This window comes from Felis catus, chromosome D1, assembly GCF_018350175.1.
Source record: "Felis catus isolate Fca126 chromosome D1, F.catus_Fca126_mat1.0, whole genome shotgun sequence".
Taxonomy (NCBI): domain Eukaryota; kingdom Metazoa; phylum Chordata; class Mammalia; order Carnivora; family Felidae; genus Felis; species Felis catus.
In genome coordinates this window covers 21771119-21796354 of record NC_058377.1, presented here as the reverse complement: position 1 = coordinate 21796354, position 25236 = coordinate 21771119, and the positions used below count along the sequence as shown (strand labels likewise).

At 50.2% G+C, this 25236-nt stretch overlaps 3 protein-coding genes and 1 long non-coding RNA gene across 7 annotated transcripts in view; 3 read left to right on the top strand and 1 right to left on the bottom strand.

The window, feature by feature from the left end:
* Positions 1 to 6005, top strand: part of MSANTD2 (Myb/SANT DNA binding domain containing 2) — a 32032-nt gene extending 26027 nt beyond the window's left edge. For all 4 annotated transcript variants that reach the window (XM_023239250.2, XM_023239249.2, XM_045038477.1 and 1 more), the window contains one exon: positions 4470 to 6005. In XM_023239250.2, coding sequence (XP_023095018.2) covers positions 4470 to 5322 — 853 coding nt within the window. In that variant the 3' untranslated portion in view covers positions 5323 to 6005. The remainder of the gene's footprint in view (positions 1 to 4469) is intronic.
* LOC111556584 lies at positions 1793 to 9979 on the bottom strand. Its single transcript, XR_002736139.2, has 2 exons — positions 9867 to 9979; positions 1793 to 2404 (listed from the first exon to the last, which is right to left on the bottom strand). It is a non-coding gene; the product is annotated as an uncharacterized LOC111556584 (long non-coding RNA).
* A 73-nt stretch (positions 9980 to 10052) lies between these two features.
* On the top strand, positions 10053 to 19148 carry ESAM (endothelial cell adhesion molecule). The gene is made up of 7 exons (XM_003992530.6): positions 10053 to 10272; positions 13688 to 13875; positions 14939 to 15140; positions 15342 to 15497; positions 17562 to 17684; positions 17951 to 18077; positions 18313 to 19148. Exons 1-7 carry the CDS (start codon positions 10203 to 10205, stop codon positions 18626 to 18628), a joined length of 1182 nt encoding a protein of 393 aa, XP_003992579.3. The 5' UTR covers positions 10053 to 10202; the 3' UTR covers positions 18629 to 19148.
* Positions 19149 to 19293: 145 nt separating this feature from the next.
* On the top strand, positions 19294 to 25140 carry VSIG2 (V-set and immunoglobulin domain containing 2). Its single transcript, XM_003992529.5, has 7 exons — positions 19294 to 20235; positions 20793 to 20956; positions 21766 to 21973; positions 22825 to 22983; positions 23878 to 23997; positions 24114 to 24258; positions 24954 to 25140. Exons 1-7 carry the CDS (start codon positions 20178 to 20180, stop codon positions 25084 to 25086), a joined length of 987 nt encoding a protein of 328 aa, XP_003992578.2. The 5' UTR covers positions 19294 to 20177; the 3' UTR covers positions 25087 to 25140.
* Positions 25141 to 25236: the final 96 nt, after the last annotated feature.

Below are 25236 nucleotides of genomic sequence, written 5' to 3'. Positions count from 1 at the left end.
TGTAAGAATCAAAAAGCAAGCTGTTAGACAGCCTTTTTACACATCTGGAAAAGAAAGCAATTGCTGGAGGAAAGATTAACCTGGGCCAGGGCCCTTCACCTGGTGAAGTTCAGCACTATCTCTTCTGTAAGGATATCACAGCTCTCTGAATTTCAGTGATACTATATTTGTGGTTCGTTTGTTTGTTTGTTTGTTTGTTTGTTTGTTTGTTTTTAAGAGAGAGACTGTGAGTGGGGTAGGGGCAGAGAGAAGAGTGGGGGACAGAGGATCCAAAGCAGGCTCTGTACTGACAGCAGCGAGCCCAACATGAGGTTTGAACTCATGAACCAGGAGATGATGATGCTTAACCACCTGAGCCACCCAGGCGCCCCTGTTTGTGGTTATTTTGAATAGCTTTTTTTTTTTTTTTTAATTTTTTTTTCAACGTTTATTTATTTTTGGGACAGAGAGAGACAGAGCATGAACGGGGGAGGGGCAGAGAGAGAGGGAGACACAGAATCGGAAACAGGCTCCAGGCTCTGAGCCATCAGCCCAGAGCCTGATGCCGGGCTCGAACTCACGGACCGCGAGATCGTGACCTGGCTGAAGTCGGACGCTTAACCGACTGCGCCACCCAGGCGCCCCATATTTTGAATAGCTTTAAGTAAATCCCTGATTATATCTATGAAATATATTAAAAGATAAATTTAGTGGAAAAGTGGAGGGACACCATTTTTTTTTTAAGCCTGGTCATCACCCATTTTTTCTTCTGTACTTCATTCCATACATTCGATCTTGATGTTTGAGGGATGGTGGAGAAAGGGGGAACAGGCAAGACAGAAAGAGGTGTGATAGGCAACAAGCAATATAAAAAGGAAACTGATGTTTTCATTTACCAAACCACCACCACCACCACCCTTTGCAAACGCTCCTGCCTTTTTCAGAGCATCTGTGGGACCAAAGAATTCCCAATATCAGCTGCTTCCATGACTGGGGAGACGGTGAAAGTTTAGGGATCAAGAATTGTTCCTTAAAATTGTAACCACTCCCCACTCCTTAAAAAAGAAGTTTATGGCTCAAGTCAGTAAGTTTGAAGCCGTCTCTCGTTGGGAAGTGGGTCTGTTTTCAAATTGTGACATCGGAATGTCCCAAAGAAAGGTTAACTTTGATGAGTATTTTTAAAAATGCATTATTACAAGTCCATATCTTCAGACCCCTATTCTCCAAAAAGGCCATTGTCTCCCCTTCATTAAAATGTCCCATCTCTCCCTTTCACCCAGGGGAGACTCAGTTGATGTAACTGGAGATGAAGTGAAACTTTACAGAATTGGTGTCACTATGTTCAAACCATCTGCACTTTTCTTGTGGTTGGAACTTCAGAAGTCAGGAAGTATAATAGACAGTTCTCTGGAACCACTTAAGTACCTGGGTCTCGTTTTCACTGTGCTCTGTAGTTTTGCAAATGTGATGAGTCTTAAGCCCAGGGACCTTCAGGCTGAGGCAAGAAACTAAGCAGGGCAAGAAACTGACAGGCTATGTAGAAATAGATTTGCTGCCTCTTCTCGAGGTTTTGGCTCACGGGGGAAAAAATATTAGATTGATTCCTAGTAGGCCATTTATTTTCCAGTACAAGTTTCCCCAGAACTGTTTCTTATTGATGATTTAGGGCATTGACAGTGTTGAATAAAATAACTTCATTTGGGCATTGGATTATTTTTTTCCTCTAAGTATAGGTGGGATTAGCCTGAGCCCGCTGACATAGCCTATAGTTAAAATAGTCCATGCTTCATCCATAAAGAAGAGTCACCTAATCTGCTCATTCAGTCCACATTTATTTGTCAAGTGCCTCCTTTATGTCAGGCATTGGGACACGTCAGTGAGCCGAATAGATGAAAATCTCTGCCCTCCCTCCCAACTCCTTAGCCTGTCCTTGAGGTCAGTGTCACATTTCAAAAGACGACACGGAAGGATGTGGCTGTGAAAGATAGCTTTTTTTGAAAGCGTTGACCCATGCAGAAACATGGTTCTATATCTTCACCTCACAAGCACCAAGCTAAATGTGAGAGAAGTGATCACTGAGTGCCTTTGTGTTCTCTGAGAAGAACAGTCCCCACTAATCCAGTGGTTTCATCAAGGTGGCCACGCTGATACTTGAAACTTCCATGACAAACTCAAGAGCGGCCGATAAGTCCAGGGCAGTCTTTGGCTCCAAGAAGCAGCTGATAACCAAATAATGGCATTTTGTCATCTTGCAAAGAAGGCCAAAGAGAGTACGAGGACAGACTGAGAATGGCTGTGTGGGAGATTCCCCATTTTGTTCCAAAAGCTCTTCCCCTCAAAGATACAAGAATTGAATAGGAAGCTTTCAAGTATCTGTCTCCTTCCGCGAAGCCATTAGCAACCAATGTACATCCTCTTCTCTTGCCTGTTGGATTGTACATAAGGACGGTAGTTGAGTATTTTTGTAGTTTAAACCTGTAACCGATGTAGACTGTGATAGTTGGTTGTGAAGTTAATACATAACAGACTTCAATCTTCCAATATCCAAGTTTTGCCATACCTGAGAAACAAACTTGTAATTGCGTATCCTCATTATAGTACGTGAATTATTGAAGCAGCAGTTACAATTATAGGAGTTAAGCAGCATGTGAAACAAGAACTTCCCAGCATTTTCTGCCTTACTCCTTAACTGTCCAAATCAAAATTGAAATTGTTTCTATGCTTTTGTTCCCTGTTAGAAAGTATTTTGTTAAAAAAATTTTTTTTAACATTTTTATTTACTTTTGAGAGACAGACACAGAGCATGTGAGTGGGGGAGGGGCAGAGAGAGAGAGGGAGACACAAAATTTGAAGCAGGCTCCAGGGTCTGAGCTGTCAGCACAGAGCCCAACGCGGGGCTCCAACCCATGAACCACAAGATCATAATCTGAGCTGAAGTCGGGACACTTAACTGACTGAGCACCCAGGCGCCCCGAAAATATTTTCTAGAATAGGCTTGATTCATTCATTTTCCCCTCTTAAAACCTGAGCTTGATGTAGACCTTTTCCATCTGAATTCTCAGGTCTTAATTTTGTGCTTAACTGACAGTTCTTCTAAATTTGGGAGTAGTAATGAATTTTATTTTATTTTATTTTATTTTATTTTATTTTATTTTATTTTATTTTTTAATGTTTATTTATTTTTGAGACAGAGAGAGACAGAGCATGAACAGGGGAGGGTCAGAGAGAGAGGGAGACACAGAATCTGAAGCAGGCTCCAGGCTCTGAGCTGTCAGCACAGAGAGCCCGACGCGGGGCTCGAACTCACGGACCGTGAGATCATGACCTGAGCCGAAGTCGGACGCTTACCGACTGAGCCACCCAGGCGCACCAGTAGTAATGAATTTTAGACAAATAGAAAATGTCATTTTGTTTTTGCATGAGGTCATTAGTCCTAATCAACTGTATATTTTCCTACAGCAAACACATATGGGCCAAAATTATTGAACTTTAAGAATTTCCAGGTTAGAAATTAAGCTGTTCATTATTTTAATTGATACTGAATACCTTTTTGAATACAACATCCTTTATCTGCTTTTGGTGCTTAGGTCTGAAGGCCACCATGTGAATTATAACAGCCACTTTATAAGTCACTCAGAGAAAGGCAAATACCATATGATTTTACTCATATGCGGAATTTAAGAAACATACAAGCAAAGGGAAGGGGTTACCAGAGGGGAGGTAGGTGGGGGATAGGTGAAATAGCTGAGGGGGATTAAGGAGTGCACTTGTGATGAGCACTGGGTGATGTATGGAATTGTTGAATCACTATATTGTACACCTGAAACTAATATGACACTATGTTAACACTAGTGGAGTTAATAATAATAATTTTTAAAAACTCTTGATCCTTGGATTTCTGAAACCCTAGGGTCTTAACGTATCAATAGTTACTAGGTTTAATACAGCCAGACTATAGAAGTAATGGAAAGCAGTTTGTCATTAATTCCTAGAAATTTCCTAGAAAGAGTGTTTCTCAGATTTTAATACTATGATTATCTAGACCTGCACTGTCTGATAAGGTAGCCATTAGTCACATGTGGCTATTTAAACTTAATTTCAAATTATGATTAAAAATGTAATAGTTCAGGGGCGCCTGGGTGGCGCAGTCGGTTAAGCGTCCGACTTCAGCCAGGTCACGATCTCGCGGTCCGTGAGTTCGAGCCCCACGTCAGGCTCTGGGCTGCTGGCTCGGAGCCTGGAGCCTGTTTCCAATTCTGTGTCTCCCTCTCTCTCTGCCCCTCCCCCGTTCATGCTCTGTCTCTCTCTGTCCCAAAAATAAATAAACGTTGAAAAAATGTAATAGTTCACTCACACTAGCCACATTCTCAGTGCTAATGGCTACCATATTGGACAGCACAGATGTAGAACATTTGCATCATTGCAGAAAGTTGTGTTGGACAGTGCTGATCTAGACACCTGAAGAACTTGACTTGTGTTTCTCTTTCCAGGAAGAGAGACATCATGCAAAATATTGTACAGATTTTGGAATCAGTACAATTGAAATGGGAACTGTTTCAGAGCTGGACAGACTTTTCAAGGCTGCATCTTTCTAATAAACTGGCCATTTTTGGAATTGGTTATAATACCCGTTGGAAAGAGGATATCCGTTACCATTATGCTGAGATCAGCTCCCAGGTGCCCCTGGGCAAGCGACTCCGGGAGTACTTCAACTCCGAGAAGCCCGAGGGACGGATCATTATGACCCGCGTGCAGAAAATGAACTGGAAAAATGTTTACTACAAATTTTTAGAGATCACCATTAGTGAAGCTCGGTGCCTGGAGCTGCACATGGAAATTGACTGGATACCCATCGCCCATTCCAAACCAACTGGTGGGAACGTTGTTCAATATTTATTACCAGGAGGCATTCCCAAAAGTCCAGGCCTTTATGCCATTGGTTATGAAGAATGTATTGAGAGGCCCCCCTCACCCCACATGGAGCGACGTTCCCTAGACCCAGGAAAGGAGGGCCGGGTTGACTTGGAGACCCTGTCAGCACAAGCCTCATTACAGGTGGAAATCGAACCCACCCGAATAATCTATTGCTACCTCGGGATTGCTGAGGTCAGGACTCTCCAGCAATGCTTATTTTTACATTTCCAAGCAAATACCAAAACCTTCAGCAAAGATTGGGTTGGTATTAATGGGTTTTTGTCTCAGAACTGTATTGTGGATCCTGGAGTTTCCCCCAAATCCATCTATATCAAATTTGTCGAAGTAGAGAGGGATTTTCTTTCCGCTGGCTCTTTAGTTGAGTGCCTGGAAAAAGCCATTGGATACCCCTTAAAATTTAACAACTGAATGTCATCCTTCATAAGGATTTGGGCTCTTACCTCCCTCTTCTCTACTCACTTTCCATTACTCAGACTGCCCCTCATCCAGATGCTGCCATCAGACTCTTCATGGGAATTCTTTCCACAATTGGGCCAGTACAACTTCTACGGAATCATACTAGACTTTGGGCAGAAAAAACAGACCTCACCTGAAAATGCTTATTTTGAGCAAGCAAGATATACAGCGAACTTGCATGGTGGGTCAACTGTTTCTTTTTTAAAAACAAAAAACAATTTTTAAATGGATTTTAGAGCCCTAATATAAACAAATGTAGGTACATTCCATATTGGACAAAACTTATACTTTGAGTTTCATATGAAATTGAAAAATTGTATTTTTTTCACAATGTTTCATTTTTACACATCTCTATGTCTCTATATAAGTGTTATTTACAACCCTGAATAAATAAGCAATAGATAATGGCAAGTTAAATCTTGAGTCACCGTAAATAAGACTGTTTTTCAATATCACCCTTAGCTATATTGTATATAATTTAGAGTTTCATTTTTTTCACCAACCAAGTGTTTTGCTATTCCCGATCAGTGTTGCCTGCAAAGACCTTTGTTTCTGTGATGTACCAACTTTATGGTTGTGTTACCATTTAAACTTTTTAACAAAGAAATTATTAAAGTAATTCTTGACCTCTTGGAGTACTAGTTGAGCTTTTTGTAGCAGAGCTGAGAATGTATGGAACAAATGGGGCATTTCATTTCATATTTCCTTTTTTTTTTTTTTTTTTTAAATGACTAGGATATTCCTGCTGACCCTAAGCGTGTGAATTTGTAAGAGATTTTCATTCCTCATCTTTACACTCAGTAGTCAGGGGCGACTCTCTCAAAGAGTACAAGTGGAGAACTGTCATCATGCTGTTTACAAAAAAGGAGAGACGATCCAATAGAAACACCCAAAACGTTTTTGAAAGTGATCCACAGGTTAGGAGGTTGTAAGAAAGAAGTCCATTAGGAAAGTGGTTATCACATTTCGATCTCTCAGGGATTTCTTTGCATCAACTAGCACTTTACTTAGGGGTTAGTGCTCTTCACTAACGACTAGATTACTAGAAGGGCAGTCAAGGATCACTTTGGTCTTATGGCCAAGACTTGTTAGATTGATGATTTACCTTTAATGAGTCCCCCAACATCTCTCAGGCGCTCTGCTTTACACTGACTGCAAATCCAGGTAAGAGCTCTAATTTTCCCCATTTTTAATACTATTGAAGATAAACTTGCACATTGATAAAAAATATTCTTTTCCTTCCTGCACCTTGGTCTCAAATCAGTGATTTTCTCATCCTGATACCTCTTGGCTTGTTGAAGCTTATTTTTCAAATGGCTAGAGGGCTTCTAATCAGTGGGATGACTTATGAATGTCATTTTAGTCTGGGTTTAAGGAGTTGGCTGTTTTCTGATAGAAGCTGCTAAACAGGGTTTGCTAGTTGGGGTGCCTGGCTGGCTCAGTTGGTAGAGCATGCAATTCTTGATCTTGGGGTCATGAGTTCAACCCCCACATTGGGCGTAGAGATTACTGAAAATAATTTTTTTTAATGGATGCTAGTTCAGTGAGAGTACAAATATTCTTGGAATTTGAGTGTAGCACCTCTTCTCCCTAGGTACAGTCTGTAGGTATGGGCCTTATGAAATTCTCATGAGCTTGCTTTTCTTTGGAACTTGGAATTACAGACCTAAAGGCTGAGGCTGCACTGACCATCTTATAGCAGTAATTTCTTAATATTTCAGCGCTAAGTGCTGCAGGAAAATGCATTACCAGAGTACCACACGGTATCCCCGAAACTTTGCCACTGACAAAGCCCCAAACCAATGTGCTTCAGGCATTTTTTCCACTCTATCCCACTTCCTGCTGCTGTTTAGTTACTTAGCTGGGGCAGATCATTTGGGGAACATTTAGTGAGGATGTTTCAGACTGACCTAACATTACTGAGAATGGGGCACTACTAGACCACTGTGAGCAGCCCGACGAAGATGGCCAAGACTGGATCCAGGATCCAGTATGTTTTCACCATTTGGCTTCGGACGGATGAGCCGTAACGGCAAGAGGACAAAACTGAACACTGGGAAATGGACGCTTGGAAAGAAAGTAGCTGCTGCTAACTGAATATCTAGTTTCTTTGGCCAGAACAATCTAGAAGAGAGGATAGCAGGGAATCAGATAACTATATGAGCTTTGCAAAATAAAACGGGGGGAGGGGGGGGAGGGGGCTTTAATGAAGCCTTATAATGAGTCAAGGGGGACGGAGACCCTATGTTCAGACATAAGAATCCGCATGAGAAGATACTTTGAGATATGAGATGAGGTATAATTGGTGTATGTGCTGCCGAAGCGAGCACGAGATGAGGTATAATTGGAAGAAATACTAGTGACCTGCACGTCTCTTAAATACGAACTATGAACTTAGCTCTTACGTGCAACATGTTTGTGGAAGCAGGCTCCAGGTCACTCACAGGTTATCTGCCAACATTCTCATTTTACACAAGGGTAGAGAATAGGGTTCGTCCCAAAATGCATCTTGGCACTTTCAGAAAGGAATAGAGCTGCTCTGCTAACTGCTGTCACTTTGACTGGCTCAGGGTCAGCAGAAAGAAGTGGTTGGAATAGGCGTTCCAGTGGGAAATGTTTTGGTTGGGGTCAAGGGTGGTGAAAGAGTCCTCACAGGACTGCCCCTGTGTCACATGGAGATTTTCACTGCCTACACATCTTTGGTTGCAGCTTTACTTCTGATGTTGCAAGTTATTTGGGATCTAAATTCCAAAGGAAAAGTTGGCTACAGAGAGTGTGTATATTGAGGCTCTAATATAGCACTTGATAGGTATGAGCACAGCCTGCGAAATTAGTTGCTTTGGCGTTCCTGAGATGCAGCCAAAAGACTTTGTACTTTCTTGGAGGGAGTTACTTATTTGGGGTACATTAACCCTGGTGTGGAAATGAAGGAGGAATGTTTACAGGAGCTGGTTTGCAGTGTAAACTAAAGGAAAATTTGAGTGTGATAGAATAGAAAAACCAAACCAACAGCCCCCTCCCCCTAGTACACACACACACACACACACACACACACACACACACACACACAAAACACCTTGACAGTCTAAGCTTGTAGGTCCTTGAATAAAGGTATGAGACTGGCAGTAATCTATTTCTGTTGCCTTTGCTGCCGCTGAGCTGCCAAGTATTAGATTCCAGGGGTTACATGAGCGGTCTGGTGTTTGCATAGGCATTGCTCAAAGCCACTGCATGGCAGGTATTTGAAGAGCAGCCAGCAAAGTCACGCTAGGAAGAGGCATCTGAAAGGGTCTGTGGGGCACTGTGTACAAAAAGATCTTGTGCCGTGCAAGCACAAGGACCACACTCGGTGTTAAAACAGTGCAGAACTGTATGTGGAGTAAATGGAATCGGAGTCCTGACTGCTTTTCTTCCCAGTCCACTGCCACTCGGAGCAGGCAGCACCAAGGATTCTTTGTTATGCTTTCTGCCCCCAGTGACCTTTGCTCGGCGGTTAAACTGTGCCCGGATGTTTGAAGCATCCGTATTTTGGCTGTTGGACAGAGAAGCGAGAACAGGTGCGTCCCCTTCTGTAAGGGAGCTGCGGCCGCCAGAGGGCGCAGAGGTGCCTCTGGACAGACCCGGCGGAGGGGCGAGAGTGTGGGCGGCGGAACGGTTAAATTAAATTCGCAGCGAACGCGATCTAGTCCCGGGAATTAAAGGATCAGAGCCGGCACGATGACGGATAAGGGGCAGTGAAGATACAAGGATAAAGAAATGGGGGGACTTTGTCCAGTTTACCTTCCCACAGCTGCTCCTTCCTCCCCAGTCAGCGTAAGGCCTATAAACCATTCTGGCTGGAGGTGAGGAGCTGGGAGCCGGGCTCCTGTTTCCTCAGTTTCCTGCTCAGCATTGCTCCAGTCCTTTCCCTGCTAGGGGTGTGAGGCACAAGACCCGGTCACCTTGAGGGCTGGGTTTTAGGGGATCTCCGAGGACCTGCGGAGAGCGCCTCTCTTCGCCGCCCGCAGGTGCAGACGGTCCCCGCGCGCACCTGCGGACGCGGCCCTAGGCCTGCCGGGTGGCAGCTGCGGGGCGCCCCTGCGAGGCAGGGTGGAGGCGGGGCGGCCGCATCTCTTCCCCGCCCGGCTCCGAGGAAAGCAGCTGTTGCGGGCGGGAGAACCGCGCCCCTTCCCGCCGCTCCGCCCCACACACTTCGGGAAGCGCAGTGGCTCCGGGACAACGCGGCTCCCCTCTTCCTCCAGGAAGGCTGTCCCGCTTAGGCCGAGGACGCTGTCCCCCCACGCCCGGAGCCAGAGCCCAGGCCGGCTACGGTGTCAGGCGTGCGGGTGGCTCCTGGACGTCGGAGGATCCCCAGACCTCCCTCCCTTCCCGGTCTTCCGTTCCCACCCCAAGCGAGCGGAGGGGGGAGGGCATGGCCCCAGTGTGGCAGTTCGGGACCTTCCCGTTTCCCCTGGCCCCCGGCCGGCTGTGGGAGCTGTGGGGACACCGCCACTTACCCGACCCCACCCTGCATTCTGCCTGGGCGGAGGCCGCGAGGTCCGGCCGTCGGAGCGCGGGAGCCCTCCCCAACCCCCGCCCGCGGAGGGTCACCCGCACGCCCAGCCCGGGGAGACCGCGACCTCTCCGCCCCCTCCGGACGCCCCGCCCCCCTGTCCCCGTCGGTCCCCACCCCGCCGGCGGGACACGCGCGCACAGACTCCGGCTAGAGCCGCCCTTGGTGTCAGTGGCCGGGCTCCCGCGTCCGCCCCAGCTGCGGAGCCGCCTTAGCACCTGTCGGTCGCTGAGTCCCGGAGCCGGCGCCCCTGACTCCGTCGGGGCCAGGAAGGGGGGCCATGGTTTCCCTGCCCAGGTCCCCAGCGACCAACTTGCTGCGGTTTTTGTTCCTGGGGCTGAGTACCCTCGGTGAGTGCCACCCGGGACCGGAGTGGGGGTGGGTAACCTGAGATGGGAAATGGGATGAATACAGCCCCCGAGGGAGGTGGTTTGGGGCACTGGTGAGGAACTGGATGGAAGGGGACTCCCGCCTCTGACTCTCTTCCTCCTCCCCCCACACTCCTCCGCCCTCTCCGCACCCAGGGAGGGCATCGCTGGCTGGTATTGACTTCTGTCTCCGTGTCGTCCTCGACAGCTACCACTTTGGGTGCGGTGTGTGTGTAGTAGGGGAGAGGGGCAGGGCATCTAGCTGGGTAGACCTCTACCGCGAGATGTGGGAACATTCCTCATGCGTACTCCCCACCTCCACCCAGCAGAGCCGGATGAACTGAGCTACTAGATGAGACACTGGCTAAAGAGCTTAAGGACTTAACTCCAGCCCCCCTCATATCCCCCACCCCCCACACAAGCTGATGTGCAAGAACCCCCAGGAATTCCCTGGATCCCAGGCTTAACAAATGCACTTCGTGTCAATTCCCCAGCCCAGATCCTCTCTCTAGCCCCCTCCTGCTTCCTGCCCTGGGAATAAAGGGAGGTGCCCCAAAAGCATGACCGTGAGGTCACTTGGGACACAGGAAGTGGGGGAGGGGTTTGAATGCCTAGAGGAGCAGAATTGTGACCCCCCCCCCACGAGGTCCACCACCCCCATTGGTTCCCAGAGCCAAAGGGACAAAGGAAATAGAGAGGAAGTTCCTCAAAGAGTCAGAGAGGAAGGGTGCCTCCTTGGAGCAAGTGCCTAAGGAGTGTTGAGGGCTTCCATTCCTACATCTGGAGGGAAAAGGACCCATCATGACCTAAGCCCATTCTAAGTTCATTTCACTTACTCCAAGGCTTTCTTGCCATCTTTTTTCAAGGATCCCGAATAGGGTGAAGGGTGAGTTTGTCAAGGTCAACTTTAACCCCTTATTTCTCTCACTTTGGAAGTCACCAGATGCAGAGAGATATGCAGTACGATTCAGTCACAGTGATGGGGTCCGAGATGGGGAACACCTAATGCTCACCCGTGCCCCCTTTAGCTTTGTGCTGCAAAGTGTGGGGACATGAAGTGGGTCCCCAGACAAAGAGGGCTCTAGAGCAGCCCACCGGCCACACTGAAGATGGAACATCTTTCTGCCCCTTTGGGCTTCGTGGGCCTACTCCAGGATCCCTTAACTTCTCAGGTCCCTTCTCCCAAGGTCAACCTCAATGCCCCTTTCCCTTCTGCCTTTCCCCCATCTCCCTGCTGGCCATTTGGGAAGCAAGGGAAGAGAAAAGTCCAAGTTCACTGCTTGGGCCTGGTCTACATCTCTCCTGTAACCTCTTTTTTTTCTATCCTAACTTTGAACACCAGTTTTTACACGATAGCCCAGGCTCAACGTCCCCAGCAGGCCACTGCAGGGGGCTGCTGACCTCTCCGTGGCCGCTCTAGAGTTAAATGGCACTCTGGCCGCCACCAGGCGCTTGGGGCAGGCATCTGCTCTGCTGGGCTAGGCTGCACTGGGCTCTCCCGGAGGCCAGTCTGTTCCGCGCTCCTCCGCGGTTCTGCGCTGCTGCCCCTGGGGCGTGAGAAGCCGGCGGGGGGAGTTTCTCAGAGAAAGGGAGACTAAAAATAGTAGCCCCGGGGAGCGGGCCCATTTTTGTGCTCTTTAGGCCCTTGCCTGCTCTCTCACTCTGGTCTCAGAGTGGGCCAGAAGGGTCCCTTTCTTGGGGTGCCCCTGTGTCCTGCACTCAGACCCACTACTCCGGTGTCCTCTCCCCAGGGCACCACGGACCTTGTGAGCGAAAGGGGCTTCTGCTGCAGCGGGCACCCAGACCCAGGGCAGGGAAGCCTCTGGCCCCCTTCAGCCATTGGTTTCTGACAGGGGCGTGTGCCCAGACCCCAGTGTGTCCATCACTATCTTTTACCACCCCTAGTCTTCCTTTTGCAAAGTGGTAGGATAAATGCAGGACCTGGGGGAGGTCGTCTGGGTCGCCTGTGGCGAAGAAGCTCTTGCCTCTCCCGGGACCCAGGCAGGGTTCCCAAGGGGAAACGTTTGTGGTCTCTCGGGAGTGTGCTCCAGAAAGGCCAGGGAAGATCCGGCACTGCCCGAAGGCCTCCCGGCGTCCCCGGCCTCCCCGCTCGGCGAGCGGGCCAGGTCCCCAGGGGGGTCGGGCTCCTTGAGGCAGAGGTTGTTTTCGCCTCTAGAGCCTCCGGTCTAGCTGCGCCTCCGTCATTGTCTTCTGCCTTATCACCGGGCACAAGTTTCCCGCCCGGCCCGCGGGGACCCGCCAGGAAATGGATAAGGGGGGTGCGGCGAAGGCCAAGGAATAGGGCCGGGGGTTCTGTAAAGACGCACAGCCGGAAAGCCGTGGGGGTGGCGCGCATCCTGGCCGGATCTGCGCCTGGCCCTTAGAGGCCTTTAGGGCCTGCTCCTGGAGGGCGGAAAGCCGGACCTGCGTGCGGCCTCTGTCCGCGCCTTGGCCGCCTGGTCACCATGTAGAGATGGCATCTCAGATTCCAATGCAGAGTGCTGAGGCCAAGGACTACGGTGGCCAGCATCCTCAGGCCTGGCCGGGTACAAGCCCGAGGTTATCCACCCGCCCCCGGAAGGGTTTAGGATTGGGCTGCTCCATTGCCTCTCTGAAGGGCAGAACGTGAATGTTTCTGGACGCCATCATGCAAGCATAGATTCCATTGTCCGCTCCTTGAAACTGACACCCCAGTCCACCGCCTGAACTCCATACGCACACAGACATAAGATTTGTACTTGATTATCAGGGGACCATCATGCGTGTTCCCGCTCTGCCAAGAGTTCCTGTAACCTCACAGGACCCGTCCGGATCGCCTGGACCCAAAAAGGGCCCCTTTCTGGGTTCTCAACTCTCCGCTTTCCTGGAGAAGTCCCTGGGTCGGGACTGAGCCTGGGGGCCTGGGGAGCACTACCGTCAGTGGGCCAGGTGGAGCGCTAGATCAGAAGGAGCCGCGCGGGTTAATCGGTAACCGGCAGGCCTTCCAACCCCCTCTGCCCATCGCTGGCGACCCTCAGCAGCATCGAGACCCACTCTGGCCCAGGGAAATTGGGGGAGCAAGTGGGCTATGCAGAGTGTAGATGAAAAGTGTTAAACCTACCCTTCCTCTCAGATGTCTTCCCCTCCCCACTGGAAATCTGCCCCCTCTTCCTGGTGCTCTGAAATCTGGATACCAATAAATGCACAGAAATGTGTCCCTACCCCTGTTATGAACCCAGGAGCTGAGGTTGTGGAGAATAAGGTCTGATAAAATCCCAACGCAGGACACTAGGTCTGCCGTCCCTGGGCAGTGTGGGATCTTGCAAGGTTCGTCCTCTCCTCTGCTGCCCTGGGCAGGGCCCTCAGGCAGAGTGGGAAGCCAGCCCTCCGCGCTCACACCTGTGGCTCTTGTCCCCAGCGTCCCCCTCGCAGGCCCAGCTGGAGCTCCACGTGCCCGCTGGCCTCACCAAGCTGAAGGCGGTGGAAGGAGCAGAAGTAGTGCTCCCGGTGTGGTACACCCTGCAAGGGCAGGTGTCCTCCGGCCAGACGTGGGAGTTGCTCACCGTGATGTGGTTCTTGGAACAAGAAGGGAAGGATCTGAACCAGGTGAGGGAGGAAAGCATCTCAGCCGGAGGCTGGCTACACCCTGTGACTGAGGGCAGGGAAGAGCTGAGGAGAACAGGAGGGGTGGCCAGGGAATGGGGGACAGGGAAGGAGTTTCAGGAAAATGCAAGGTCCCTCACGGGCTCAGTTTTTGTTCTGAGCTTGGAGGCTGCCCCAAAGAATTTTCTTGTCCCCAATTTTCCCTAGAAATCCAGCACACGAAACACTGGAAAGTGGAAAGGCATTTTGCTTTGCTTTGCTTTGAGGAGGGGCACTGAGGATTGGGGTTTGAGGAGGAAGGAAGGGTTAGGGCAAATATTCCATAATTTTAAAGAGCTGAGCATCACCCTATTTTCATCTTCTCTGTGCTTTGGACACTGTCACAGGCCACTTCTCTTCCCACGTGATTATCTGTCCTGCTGCCCCTTCATACACTCCTTTGAGAGGCAAGTGGTAGGCTCCTGCCCCACCCCCCCCTCCACCTCCTAACATCAGACCTATTTTCAGAGGCAGATTTACCCAGAAGCCAATGAAATGTCATTTTCAGAGCCCCTTATTTGCATGAGCTCCTCCCTAGGCTCTGAAAAGTATGTTCTAGAAGTCATTTGATAAATAGGGGGTATGTGTGACAGAAATTGAGATTACAGGGGTAGATGTAAGTTTTGCAGGGCCTGAACTTATACATAGGGAAGGGGGGGATGTCTTCAAGAAAAAGATTAAAAAAAGATATTTTAAAAATCCTGGATCTATCCCTGAATTCTAAGTTTCTGTCATAAATACCCCCTGTTTACATTATCCCTCACCCATTATACCACCTTTCTAAACACCCGAAGTGGGAGATAAAGAGACAAGGCACAGGGGATCAAGAAGCGTCATGGTAAAGAGGACCCAGGGCCAGTGAGGGTGGCTAGGAGGGAACAGGGTGAATGGGGAGCTGGTACAGGTTGGAGGGGATGGGTGCAGGGGAGGAGCACTTGAAGACTGCCGGTGTGTGGGAGGGGATTGGCTGAGCCCGCGGGCACAGTGCATACATGTGATAACCGGGAGGCGTCGTGCCCCACACCAGGTGTTGGCGTACATCGGCAGGACCACGACAAGCAAACCTAGGGTATCCCTGGTCTACTCCATGCCCTCCCACAACGTGTCGCTGCGGCTGCAGGGCCTCCGGGAGAAAGACTCTGGGTCCTACCGCTGCTCTGTGAATGTGCAAGACCATCAAGGCATAAATAGGAGCCACAGCAGCAAAACTTTAGAACTCAGTGTGCTGGGTAAGTGTGAAGCACACGCTTTGCAATACCGCCCCAGCCCCCAGGGAGGTCAGGCAGGTCTCTCCCAAAAGGCTGCGTGTAAAAGGTTGGAGGAGGGTAGATGGAGTGACAGAAGAGGGAGGCGGGGAGTGTAGGAGGTGGTGGAGGTGGGAGTCTGTTGGTTCCTGGGGATTGAATTTTTAACCTGTCTCCCTGCTCCAGTTCCTCCAGCTCCTCCATCCTGCCGTCTCCTGGGTGTGGCCCGTGTGGGGACCAACGTGACCCTGAGCTGCCAGTCCCCCAGGAGTAAGCCAGCTGCCCAATACCAGTGGGAGCGGGCACCCCCATCCGCCCAGGTTTTCTTTGCACCAGTTTTAGGTGAGGGAACTTCTGGAGACAAATGAGTGTGTGGCTGGGGCAGGGAAGGATGAGAGGTACGGGGAGGGGGGGTTGCGGGGGGGGGGGGGTGTGAAAAGGGGAGGCAATGCTGCCAGGTACTGGGGTGGAGGAGGACGTGGGGAGAAGGGTGGAAAAAGATGACCCACCAGGTGCAGGCACTGTGTTGAGGGCTTCTGCATGCTATGTACTTTTGTATGTACTTTTGTTACTGAAGAGGGTCTAGAGCAGATGATCTGCATTCGAATTCCAGCCCGGCCATTGACTAGCTGTGTGACTCTGTGCTTCCATTTCCTCATTTATTTATTTTTATTTATTTTTATTTTTAAAATTTTTACTGTTTGTTTTTGAGGGAGAGAGAGAGAGTGCGAGTGGAGGAGGGTCAGAGAGAGAGAAGGAGGGGCAGAGAGAGAGGGAGGGGCAGAGGAAGGGGGAGGGGCAGAGAAAGAGGGAGACACAAAATCTGAAGCAGGCTCCATCCAGGCTCCCAGCTGTCAGCACAGAGCCCGACACAGGGCTCGAACTCACAAACCATGAGATCATGACCTGAGCCGAAGTCAGACGCTTAACCAACTGAGTCATCCAGAAGCCCCTCCACTTCCTCATTTGTAAAACGGGGATATCACAGCCCTGATTTGAACACACTAGCTACAAAAGATATTTGGGGACAATTGAAACGTTTTCAATATGGATAATTAGATAGTTATTATTAGGTATTAGATCATTCTTTTAGAGAACTATTAATTTATTGGGTGTGGCAATGGTATTGTAGTTATGTGGTCAGGGTCCTTATTTTTTGGAGATTCATGCTGAAGTACTTATTTTTAAATGTCTCACAAAAATTCTTTGGGGCACCTGGGTGGCTCAGTTGGTTAAGTGTTCAACTTGGGCTCAGGTCATGATCTCAGTTTGTGGGTTCCCAGCTCAGAGCCTAGAGCCTGCTTAGGATTGATTCTCTGTCTCCTTCTCTCTCTGCCCCTTCCCCGCTCATGCTCTGTCTCTCTTTCTCTCAAAAATAAATAAACATTAAAAAAATTAAAAAAAATCTCATGAAAAGAGAAATGAAATAAATATAGCAAAATGTTAGCAATTGTTGAATCTAAGTAGTGGGTATATGAGTTTTCAATTTGTCCCTTTTTCTACTTTTCATTTGACCAATTTTATAATGGGTTTATAAATATATAAAAATATATTTATTTTTTAAGCTACTTTTTTTTTTTTTTTTTAATTTTACAGAGGGGGAGGAGGGGCAGAGGGAGAGAGGGAATCTTGAGCAGGCTCCACACCGAGCGGGCTCAATCCCATGACCCTGGGATCAAGACCTGAGCTAAAATCAAGAGGTCAGACACACACCGACCGAGCCCCCCCAGGCTTCCCAAAAGTTGTGGGGGTTTTTTTGTTGTTTTTGTTTTTGTTTTGTTTTTGTTTTGTTTTTTCTTTTTTTTTCTTTTTTTTTTGTTTTTGTTTTTTTTGTTTTTTGTTTTTTTTTTTTTAACAGTGCTTATCTCATAGGTTTGTTGTGAAATTTTCACAAGTTTGTACACATAAGGGACTTAGTCTCTGGCATAGAGTAAGCAACCAATAAACTTTAACTGTTATAATGATTATTTCATATAATGCTTTTAATGCCATCATGGAGGTCATATTACCCCATTTTATAGATGAAGAAATTGGGCCCCAGGAAGAGGAAGTAACTTGTTTAAAGTCACATGGCCTATTCGGGAGCTCAGGTTTTCTGATTCCTAGCCTAATATTTTCTTTTTCACCACACCGCCAATCTGGAACAGAAGTAAAACTGATATTTGGGTTTCTCTGGGCATCAATTCCTCCTTAAATCTTTTTAGATTTCAGTTGGGGACACTGGGCAGAAGAAATGGAGAGGGGCATGGAGCTAGCAGCTTTGTACCTGGGGGGAGAACTCAGCATGGTGGTCACAACTTTTCCCACCACGAGTCTCCCAGAGAATCAAAGAGGACATCCTGGAAGGGGCAGAATTTTTCAGTGGGAAAGAAGGTCCCTGGACTGATGGTCAAATTGTGTCCACAGATGCCATCCGGGGGTCTTTAAGCCTCACAAACCTTTCCACTTCCATGTCCGGAGTCTATATCTGCAAGGCCCACAATGAGGTGGGCAGTGCCCAGTGCAATGTGACCTTGGAAGTGAGCACAGGTCAGTGAGGGGTAAGTGTGGTTAAGGAGAAGACCGGTCACTGGTGGGGGTGGGGCTGCAAGAGGAGAGGAGGCCTGTCTGCTTGTCCTGGTCAAATGTTTGTCCAAATGTTTGGTCACTGGCTGGCTGACCATTTCCTGCTGACAGTCAACCCCTCTTCTTAACATGGAAAAAGAGAAAAACTGTTAATGGTGGCAGTGGGGTAGTGGGATTGGAGGGAGTGGAGAACGGCTGGGGATCTCCCTCTGACACCAAGGTTTCCCCAGGGCCAGGGCCTGCTGTTGTTGCTGGAGCTGTTGTAGGCACTCTGGTTGGACTAGGACTGCTCGCTGGGCTGGTCCTCTTGTACCATCGCCGGAGCAAGGCCCTAGAGGAGCCGGCCAATGACATTAAGTAAGTGTCCCCAGTCTCTGTCCCAATGGGGTTCTCCTAGCTTCCCCCAGCTGGGAGTTTAGGCAGCTGTCATCTAAAGGAAAGGTGGGCAGTGACTGAAACATCATTCCATTGGGGGATTTTAAGGGAGAGGAGAGTGAACTGGTGTGTGAGGGGGGAGTAAGACAAAGCAGGTAGAAATCCCCCCTCTTCCCCCATCCAGCTTCTGACATCTTATTACTTCTTTGATGACTAGGGAGGACGCCATTGCTCCCCCGACCCTGCCCTGGCCCAAGGGCTCAGACACAATCTCCAAGAACGGGACCCTTTCATCTGTCACCTCAGCACGAGCCCTCCGGCAACCCCAAGGTCCTCCCAGGCCTGGTGCACTGACCCCCACACCCAGCCTTTCCAGTCAGGTCCGGCCCTCACCCAGGCTGCTCAGGACAGATGGGGCCCACCCTCAGCCAACATCCCCCAGCCCTGGTGGGGTGTCTTCCTCCACTCTGAGCCGCATGGGTGCTGTCCCTGTAATGGTGCCCGCCCAGAGTCAGGCTGGGTCTCTGGTGTGATGGTCCAGCCACTTGCTAGCTAAGCTATCTGGTTTATCCCCTTCTTCTAGCGGTCACCCCTAGCACAGAGGCCTGAGTCTTGGGAGACCACCTTCTAGACCTCCAGTCCTCTGCCCCCACCTTTCTTTCCTATGGGAAAACTGAGTCTCAGTTAAGACTCAAATTTTCAGGAGGTAGAAGGGGAAGTGGACCTCAGGTTATGAAGAGCGTCCACCCCCTTGCCCAGTTCTTTCAGTGGCTCTAGTGAATGCTGCTGAGGTTGGCTACCTGCCCACTGGGGCCCTGGTGGGGACTGCCAGTCAGGGAGTCCTCCAGGCCCCCTTGATCTGTACTCCACCCCATCTAACATCACCCTTCACTCCTGAGCCAGCTCCCTGCATTCAGATAACCTGTCCTGCTGGCTTGGCTGGGTTTTGCTGGGGCAGGGGATAAAGAAGGTATTTTTTAAACTAACTTGAAATGTCTGTTTTTGTTTTTATTTTGCAAATTTTAATAAAGATGCATTGTGTTCGTATGGAAAGTGAGAGTCAAATTGCCTTTTCAAACCCAAGAGCGCTTCTCCACACAGCTTCCCAGAATCTTTAAAAGGGTCATTTGCTATCAGGTGGCCGGGGGAAGGCCCCAGAAGCCTGAGGCTGGGAAGATCCTAATCCACTCTGGGGGGTAAGGGGATGAAATTTGGTGCCCTGTCTGCTAGGGCTTGAGTTCCCAAGGCTTGGGGTGTGGTGCTCTTAATCTCCAGCTTCTTCTTAAGGGCACCTGACTTATGCCTCAGGTGCCTTAAGAGGCACCTGACTTATGCCTCTTTCTCCCAGACCACTGAGTCCTTAACAAACACATCTCCTTGCCCAGCCAACAGTGACCCCCTGGTAGTGGGGGAAAGCTGGACATGGTACAGGCAGGTGCCCCAATTCTGCCACACCCTTTCCTATCAAGAGTGGGGTCTCTCCTCCAAGACTTCTTTGCCCCTGAAATGGAGTGGCTCTGGGAGTGGGGATGTGGCTCTAGTTTCCACGGAGACTTCTACCTCACAGCCAAGTGGTGATACAGGTGCCAAAGAAGGGATCTCAGAGAAAAGAAGAAGGGCTTGGAAGGAATAGTCATCTCTGAAGGGATCAGAAAGGGTCTTCTGTTCTGCCCAGGTCTCATGCTTGGGGTGAGGCCCCAAAGTGGTGATGTCGTTTGTTATCAGAATGCCCCCCTCTTCTTCCAGGGTGACCATTTGCCTACAGAGAGCTCCAGTTCCGACCCCTTCCCCTTGGGTGCCCACCCAAGCCCAGCCCTTGTCCCAGAGCCTGACAGCTTCATTAGTTGGGGGGAAAGAGGACAGAAAAAGGGAGCAGGGCTAGAATGATTCCAGTATTGGGCCTAGAGGAGGGAGGAGCATTTCTTTACCTGAGGGCGCAGGCCTCTCCCCTTGTTTGCTCTGAGATAGCCAGTCTCGCTCCTGCCCAGCTCGAGGAGGCTGCCCTGTGGGTGCTGCCTTCCCTCCCCACCAGACCCAGACGCCCAGACCAACCCATAGACGGCTGGACGGCAGGACTCGGCCATGGCCCAGCTTTCTGGGCTGTTGCTCTGTGGGGCCCTGCTGGGCTCCGCTTGCCTGGGTGAGGAGGCGGCTGGGAGGGACCGCGGTCAGAGCTGGGGTGGGGGGGGGGTGGTGGGGCGAGGCCTGACCTCCAGGCTCCTGGGGCCTGCTCAGTTCTGCGGGTCGGGCTGGGAGGAGGGGGCTCGGGATGGCGGGGGCGAGGCCGGGAGAGGGCGTCGGAGGCCTGGTGGGCGAGGGCCACAGGCGCGCAAGCGCAGGCGGGCAGGCAAGTTGGGTCTCCCCGGGAGGGTCTAACCACCACCCGACCATTGTTTTCCTTTCTCTGGCAAACACACCCGCGTACCTGACCCAGTCTCAGTCCTTTTACCCACAAAAAAACCGGCTGGGGTGTGTGCTCCTCCCTCCCGGAAACCTCAGGTTTCGAGAAGGGATGGGTTGCGGGGAGGTAGGTGAGCTCCGCAGGAGGGAGGGAGCCCTCGGCCTCGGCCTCGGGAGCCGAAGGTGGGGCGGGACCCTCAGACCGCCGGGATTTGGCGCCGGGCCTCCGCCCCACCCCAACCCCGGGCCTGGCGCCGTCGAGCGCTCCTCCCGCCGGCCTCCTTCTGCGTCCCCCAGACCCCGGGGTAGCCGTGGAGGTGAAGGTGCCCGCCGAGCCCCTGAGCACCCCCGTGGGCAAGACCGCCGAGCTGACCTGCAGCTACAGCACGTCGGTGGGAGACAGCTTCGCCCTGGAGTGGAGCTTTGTGCCGCCGGGGAAGCCCCTCTCTGCGTCCCATCCCGTGAGTTGAGAGCAATTGCGCTCGAGCGGGGCGGCCCTCCTGCCTCTTGGTGGGGTTGGCTGGGAGGGGCTGGTACAGAGGGCCCACCCAGGATGAGGGAGCGGGGTCAGAGAGGGTGCGTTTGGGGATCAGTGAGCTCCGAGGAAAACATGAGTGGACTCTTTCTAGATCTTCTTAGGACCACAGCCTGCACGACCCTGTATCCCGTATATGGCTCTGTGTATCCAGCCTCCTCTCTCCTAGCTCCGACGTGCAACTCCCCTATTCTAGCGCAGTCCCAGTTACCGTTAATAAACCCATTGAGGCTAAGCTCTGGAGACTGTTAGTAGGATCAAATGATGCCCCTTCCAGGAATATTTGCATTAATTCCCCAACCCTCTCTCCCCATCAAGAGCCATGCTTAGCTGAAAGCAATAAATCTAGCTCAAGTAGCACCTAGGAAGGGATGGTATTTGGGGACAGATAGACCTTGCTGGTTCTGACTCCAGAGCATCAGTTTCCCTGTCTGATATAAAGGAAGGGCCTCTTTTTTTTTTTTTTAAGTGTATTTATTTATTTTGAGAGGTGGGGAGAGAGAGGGAGAGAAACAATCCCAAGCAGGTTTCAGGCTGTCAGCACAGAGCCGGATGGGGGACTCAATCCCACCAACCTCAAGATCATGACCTGAACCGAGATGGAGAGTCAGAAGCTCAACTGACTGAGCCACCCAGGTGCCCCTAAAGGAGGGGCCTCTTTGTTTTGGAGAAAGGACTGTAGAGTTGACACCAGGCAGAAAAAGGCACACATGTGTGTCTTTTGCTTCTCCCCAGATCCTGTACTTCACCAATGGCCATCTGTATCCAACTGGTTCTCAGGCAAAGAGGGCCAGCCTGCTTCAGAACCCCCCCACAGGAGGGGTAGCCACCCTGAAACTGACTGATGTCCACCCCTCGGATACTGGAACCTACCTCTGCCAAGTTTATAACCCACCAGATTTCTACACAAATGGGTTGGGGCTAATCAACCTTACTGTGCTGGGTAAGGCCGGCTGGGGACCTACCAGACACCCATGTACCACAAAAGATTGCAGTGGCCCTGCTAAATCTGCTAAATCTTCTCTCTACCGCCCCCCTTCCCTACCCCATATCTCGATTTCCAGCCCAAGCATACAACTGCACTGGGGACCCCAAAGGAAAATGCCTCCTTCCCAAAGTCTTCTAATCTAGATGGTCCTACTCCTGGCCTACCCTCCTTGAAGAATGACTCCTCCCTTGGCCCCTAGAAAAAAAAGATTCATGAGAGAGAAAGCCCTTCCCAAACATAGGGATCTGAGTCATGGTCCCAACAACTCTATCTTTGAAAGAATGTCTCATTTGTAGCCCAGGTTTTTTCTCTCCTTAGGTGAGTGGCAGAGAAGGAGAGTGGCCACTAAAGGAACAAGGGCCCCTCTCACAAAGCAGCAGCTTTGTGCTCAGAGTTTCCGTCTTACTCCAACCTAGAGCCTGCTCATGGATGAGCAAACAGAAACTATTAAAGAGGCTGGGGATGTCTAGATGGAAAAGTGAAGGCTTAGGAGGTGTATAACAACAGCATTCAAATATCTGAAGGGTTGTCTTGTGGAGGAGAGATTTTTCATTTCTCTTTGCGGGCCTGGAGGGCAGAAGTTAGGACCAAATGGGTGGATGTTATATCAACACAGATTTTGGCTCAGTATGAGGAAGAATTTTCTAACAATCAGAACTTCCAATAGTGGGAATCATTTCCTGGGGATGCAGTGGAATGTGAACAGAAGTGGACTACTATTTGGTAGGAGTATTGGAGCAGGAATTCTAGCATTTAATGGGAGTGAGGCTAAAAGATTGCTAAGGTACTTTCTGTGATTTTTGCAGTGCCTCCCAGTAGTCCCTTGTGCAGTAAAAGTGGTCAGACCTCTGTGGGGGGCTCTGCTGCACTGAAATGCAGTTCTTCCCAGGGAGCCCCCAAGCCAGTGTACAACTGGGTACGCCTTGGATCTTCCCCTACACCTTCTCTTGGCAGCATGGTGCAAGGTAAGGGCCCAGAACATCTGGGAAGAGAGGACTCAAGACTGGGGCAAATCTGTCTCTAGACTCCATATACCCACACTATCAATTCCATGCCTGTGGGTATGGGACAAATTGCCATACCTTTCCCTGCATCTTTCTTGGTGTCCTGTATTGCTCCCTCCTGTCTATCTTCCTGCAATCTGTGGCTCTACGTTCCTGGGAGCATTTTTTAACTGAAACGTATTCCTGATATCTTAGAAGAGAGTGGAAGGCAGGGGGCATAAGAGTCCCACTTTGGGGGATTTCTTAAGGGTCATGAATCATTGCCAAACTTCCTAGAGAGGAAACTGAGGCAGAGTAGCATGGACTGGCTTGAATCACAGTCAGTTTCTTTGGAGGAAACATATAATTGGGTAAGAGCCTTGGCTTCTCAGCCTCCTCATGCTTGCTCCAGCCCCAGCCCCAGCCAACTCCTTTATGGATCCAGAGAACCTTCCAGATCATCTGGTGTATGCTCTGGCTTCTAAAGGGAAAGTAAAAAGCTTAGGAAGACATTTGGGTGAGCTGAGTCACCCCAGAGGCTACAGTTTCTAACAATCAAGACTTCCCCCCCCCCCCAACCAGGAACCTGACATCAGGTAGTAAGCATCCCTACCCAATTCCTTGCCTTCTCCCCATCCTCTGAAAAGGCAGCTGTGTAGAGTGGAAAGAACACAGAAGTGGCAGTGGCTTTGGCACTTTCTGGGTCACCTTAGACAGTTACTTTCCTTCTCTGAGCCGGCTTCCCCACTTTTAATAAATGAGGTTAGCCCCTTCTTGACAGGATTGTTGTAAGGAGGTAGTGAAATTTGCTTTCATCTTAGTAGGTGCTCACTGTGATTCAAATGAATGATGGAAGGCTTCCTCCTTACCCTCTAGATGAGGTGTCTGGCCAACTCATTCTCACCAATCTCTCCCTGACCTATTCGGGCACCTACCGCTGTGTGGCCACCAACCAGATGGGCAGTGCATCCTGTGAGCTGACCCTCTCTGTGACTGGTAGGGGACACTGGGCAGAGGCCCAGCTGGCAGGCCTGGGTTGGAGAGGCTGCATGGAACTATCTGGGGAGGGGCAAAGGAAGGTCTGCTGCTCTGAGCTTCCTGTGTCTCCTTAGACCCATCCAAAGGCCGAGTGGCTGGGGCTCTGATTGGGGTGCTCCTGGGCGTGCTGTTGTTGTCAGTTGCTGCATTCTGCCTGATAAGGTTCCAGAAAGACAGGAGGAAGAGGCCCAAGGAGACATATGGGGGCAGTGACATTCGGTGAGCTGGAGGGCTGGGGGAGGGTACAGAAAGGGAGAAAAGGGCTTAGGTTATGAGTGGGTGACTCCAGCCCTCAAACTCTGACATCTTTAGGGGTGTTTGGGGGTAAGGAGTGCTGTTCAGCTCTGGGATTTGGTGTGTGGGGGGGGCAGTACAGCAAGTGCATTTGTGTGTGAGCAGTGTGCAGGGTGGGGGACTTGGTTCATGGCTTCCCTCAACCTCCTCATACTTCATAGAATTTTCAGTTTTTGAGGCCTTTTCATACATATCTACAGGATGTGGATGCCAGGAGTTGGATTTGCCCTGAGCCCTCAGCTGAGTTCAGTTTTTCTGGGTGGGGGTAGTAAGGAAAGGAGAGGCAAAAGCTGCCTGTGTCAACCGCTTTAGCTTGTCAACCTTTGGGTCCTGAATAGGGATCAGAGCGCTAGTTCTCAGAGTGTGGTCCTCAGATTACCTGGACAGAACATACCAGGAGCTTGTTAAACATTCAGATTCAGGCTGCTTCCTATCCCTCCTGAAGCAGAATCTGGGGGGGTGAGGGTGATGGACCTGGAATCTTCATTTCAGCCAAAATTCCACAGATGATTCTCATGCACAGTAAACATGCGAAGTCCTCAGGTTAGAGGATGGGATGGGGGCGGAGACCTCTGAGGGATGCCGCCAGCCTTCACTAAAAATTTGCTTATATCTACCAGGGAGGATGCCATTGCTCCTGGGATTTCTGAGCAAACTTCTGTGAGACCAGATTCTAGCAAAGGGCTCCTGCAGAGACCCCCCTCTTCCAGCAGTGTGACGACCACCAAGTCCAAGCTCCCTATGGTTGTCTGATTTCTCCCCCTGTCCTTGAAGGGGAATATCAAGAATTAAAGCCTTTGGGTGTCATATGGTCTCCCTCTTCTTTCTGCCGGCATAGCAAATTCCTTTTCACCAGTAGAAGACGGGATGGGCTGGGAGTCCTAGAGGTGATGCTGTAGGTGG

Coding starts and splice junctions, on each gene's coding strand:
- ESAM (XM_003992530.6), top strand. CDS start 10,203: ATGGTTTCCCTGCCCAGGTCCCCAGCGACCAACTTGCTGCGGTTTTTG. Junction 15,141..15,341: donor TTTAGAACTCAGTGTGCTGG/GTAAGTGTGAAG, acceptor TCCCTGCTCCAG/TTCCTCCAGCTCCTCCATCC. Junction 17,685..17,950: donor GACCTTGGAAGTGAGCACAG/GTCAGTGAGGGG, acceptor AGGTTTCCCCAG/GGCCAGGGCCTGCTGTTGTT.
- VSIG2 (XM_003992529.5), top strand. CDS start 20,178: ATGGCCCAGCTTTCTGGGCTGTTGCTCTGTGGGGCCCTGCTGGGCTCC. Junction 20,957..21,765: donor CCCTCTCTGCGTCCCATCCC/GTGAGTTGAGAG, acceptor GCTTCTCCCCAG/ATCCTGTACTTCACCAATGG. Junction 22,984..23,877: donor TCTTGGCAGCATGGTGCAAG/GTAAGGGCCCAG, acceptor CTTACCCTCTAG/ATGAGGTGTCTGGCCAACTC.